This window comes from Watersipora subatra, chromosome 3 (genome assembly GCF_963576615.1).
Source record: "Watersipora subatra chromosome 3, tzWatSuba1.1, whole genome shotgun sequence".
NCBI lineage: Eukaryota > Metazoa > Bryozoa > Gymnolaemata > Cheilostomatida > Watersiporidae > Watersipora > Watersipora subatra.
The window spans coordinates 34192593-34196501 of record NC_088710.1 but is presented as its reverse complement, the minus strand read 5'-3'; the positions used below and the strand labels follow the sequence as shown (position 1 = coordinate 34196501).

The 3909-nt window shown below is 37.1% G+C and overlaps 1 protein-coding gene across 1 annotated transcript; it reads right to left on the bottom strand.

Annotated features, from left to right (window-relative positions):
* Positions 1–2734: 2734 nt before the first annotated feature.
* Positions 2735–3547, bottom strand: LOC137390535 (piggyBac transposable element-derived protein 3-like). The gene has a single exon (XM_068076863.1). The coding sequence runs from the start codon at positions 3545–3547 to the stop codon at positions 2735–2737; it is 813 nt and encodes a 270-aa protein (XP_067932964.1).
* Between the last annotated feature and the right edge of the window lie 362 nt (positions 3548–3909).

Genomic DNA, 3909 nt, shown 5'->3' with positions numbered 1-3909 from the left:
TGATAACAAAAAAGTTATAATTTTATTAAGTAGTAAATGTATTCATGATTAGAGATGCCCCAATTCTAATTTCCCCAGCCGATTCAAATACCGATTCGTTATACCGATTCTTATTGAAAAATAATCCGATTCAGATACCGATTCAGATCTTTTGCGTTGCATAGATAATTGTTAATTTTATTATGCTAATATAAATATAATGCAAAGAAAATATAAATATGGATGTATTATTTGTTTGTATTTATGGAAAAAAGATATACATGAATATACATTCACATACTGCCACACCGTGCATCTAGTAACAAAACAGTCCATGGTTCTTGAAATCTGTTATTAATAATGGTAATTACTGTTAGTGGTACAGCTTTATTTGTGATAATTGAATCTCTCTTCTACACCGCTGAACGAACTGCTGCGTCTGTACAAGTTTAGAGCAAATAAATGTTTCTCTCAATTATCGTTAGTGATTCAATTAGCTCAGTGAGACATCCTTATCTCCTATCACTATCGTCGTAGCCAGTCGTACTGAAGAAGGACTCACTTGCCACAGATGATGGAGGACAGGCTAAATACCGATAAGCCACTGAGGTTATTTTATGCGATACAAATGATACATCATATAGTCAGGATCAAGAGAGAGATAGATAACTTTATGCATCGACTGCTCAAATTACTTTCGTGATGTTAGTAAACAGAAACATAACACCGCATTCATGTTTCTCATCAGTGTTCTTTTGTTCGTGATTGGCTGCAATAAATCATATCGCTGTAATTGAGAAATACCGCACTTTGTGATTACGACCGGACTAAAGCCAAAATATTCCTCGGCTGTGTGGATGTTTATTAGGCTATAGACACGAAATAGATTGCGTGACAGGCTCGGAATTCATTAGGTAAAAGTAAGGAACTTGCAGCTGATGATTTTTTATTAGTGTAGCAGACTAAAATACGGTTTTCTGCTAAATAGTTGATTTGTAAAAAGTATGTGAAGTTTCCGATTTTTTAAGAAAAGATCGGCCGATACCGATTCAGATACTTAACACCCATATCGCCACCGATACCGATTCCGATATTATAATCGGGGCAACTCTATTAATGATTACTAAAGTTATCATCTTTAGTATGTATATAGGAGACTCAAAGTTAAAGACAAAATTACTTCCATTCTCCTATCTTTAAATGCAGCATAAGGCTGCTGACGCCTGTCAGCTAACCATCAGCTGTCAGCACCAATATTTAACCACCTGAAGCTCAGAAAACTCTGAGTCACCTTCGCTGGAACTGGAAGCATTGTTGCAATTCTGTTTTTCATCAATAAACGTATAGATGCAGTAATTCAGTAAATTAAAGATGTCAATTAATACAGTAAATTGAATAAAAATTTCTATGCGTGAGCTAGTAATTGAGTAAAATCCCTAGCAACGAGAATCTTTGAGATCACAGGCAACGCGGTTTACGAGCGATAACATTTATTATGACCAATATAAAAATTTTGCGCTGATGATTGGCTAAAGATGAGATCTTATAGTTATCACTTGTGGAATTTTTCCACATATATCACTATATATTTCGAAAATAAAGCACCCCCTCTAATCTGAGTGTTTCATAAATGATCTCATTCAACTGCTTATATCTCTGGACAGGGTTTGTCTACAAAGACAAAAATAACATCAAATCGTAGCTGATGTTTTAGCCTTTTATTGCTTTTAATTTCACTGAATCGACATTTTTGACACAATCACATATTTAAGTTGATTTCCATTGCTAGCTATCGTAGATTGCATAATTCATTACAATAGAGTACAACGTCCTAGCAAGCTGATAAGCTTTGGAAACAAGCCAGTAGTTGAACGTTTTTGTGAGCTATATAACAGTACTAAACCTACAAAAAGCCTAAGAGGTCTTTTGGAAGCCACTTTAACAACTTGAACAGCTCGTCTTTTGTAAAGACTATACTGAACGCTAAGAGACATTTACTCAAGAGTCAAACTATCAAAGAACTTCCCGATCTGCAAAGAATCTCAAATCTGAAAAAACTAAGGTGAGAAATCAGCAAACTTGCCTTCTGCAAAATCTACTTCATCCTTAACCCTTTCTTGCATGAATATAGCTGCCATTGAGCTAGAGGAGAATTAGCAAGCAAAAACTACACATTTATACACAAAATACACAAAACATTTATTATTTTACTTCCACCCCATCTTATACATAAAAATTATACGTAAAAATTAATGTACTCATATGAGGACGCCATGCAGTTATGAAACAATGCGCTCTGTCCTCATACGAGGACAAACAACAATTGGTTGGTAGCATTATAGGCTGTAGTCAGACAAAGTCACTTGATATGATATGCTACAAAGCATTCTGGGCAGAGAGCTTTTTTGAAGATTGTGCACAAGTATCTTGTTTTGCTGTGGCAGGTTGGAGCAACACATCGGCCTGCATATTTCATAGTTGACTTTTCTGGCCAGTGTCCAGCATCAAGGTTGTATCTAAAGTGATTCAACCAATGTTGTGAAAATTGTGAGCTTTTAAGTTGTAGGGTTATAGCAAGATGCACATGTTGACTAAATAAATATTTTTACAAGTAAGCATTTTAAAATAAATGAGTAACCTATTACTATTACTAAAATTATTAGTAAACTAGAGACTAGTCAGTAATTGAAAACTTCATAATGATCACTTTGTTTACCTGATCTCATCTGCTACCCTCGTTCTGATGTTTGTTAGACTAGGAGGGTGTACATATGAGCTTGATGGCCTCCCTTTTTTTATTTGACATTGTCCAGCTTTGTGTGATTAGCGCTCGTGCCACAGAGCTGCGGGACTCAAGCAAGTCAACGCTGTCTCCATGTTCCCAGCGATGGATCAGCCATCCATTGACAATTGTGACATTTACAAAGTGAAAAAACAGACGTAAATACCAACGCTTGTGCTTCAGGCTGTGCCTGTAGCATGAAATCAGGAAATCTGTTAAATCTACTCCTCCCATATGTTTGTTATAGACTTCAATAGCACGAGGCCTGATAACATCCATGTGCATCTTTGCTTTTTTGTCCCATCGTTGTACTACGCTGGTTGGTTGCATGCCCACAAATGTGCTTGCAGTGTAGACAAGATTGTTATCATTCCACTTCACAACAGTGATGTTGTCTTTGTTGGTTGCATAGGTAGCACTTCTTCTCGTTCTCATACCTTTATCACAAATCAAAACTGCATCTGCGCCACATAGCCGGTTTTTGCGGAGAGTACCAACAGCATAGATCTTTTTCGTCTTTCGCTCGGTTAACAGCTCCAACGTTGTAAACAAGTTGTCAAAGTAAACCTTGTGTTTCTTGCCAGCCAAACAGTCTGATAACTGCATCACAACATCTTGGCTCAGTCCTAGGACTTTTTCAGGTTTATTACCGCTTGCTCCTTGATACAATGCAAAGTCATAAACGTAGCCTAACACACCTGATCTCACCCATGTATTGTAACCCCATTTCTTTGGCTTACTCTTGATATATTGCTTTAGACCACTCTGGCCAGTGAAAGGAACCATCTGCTCATCGATACTATGACATTCCTCAGCATCTACACTTGTAATAAACCTTTTTCAAAGAGCTTCCATCACAGGGCGCAGCTTCCATACTTTATCAGTGGTCTGCATCATGCTTTTCATTATCTACACAGTGGAGGTGCCGGCGTAAAGCTTCGAATCTATTGACACTCATTGCATCAGCAATCAATCCACATCGAGTTCCTTGGTTGCTATACCAATACATCCGTAATCTTGGATATCTTATGTAGGTGATCACAACGTTTATTTCCAAAAATACCATAAGGTCTCCTCTTGTAAAATTGAATGCAGAGTTAATGTTTGCCTGCGATGCGTACAGATTTGTGTTATACCCAATGTCATCT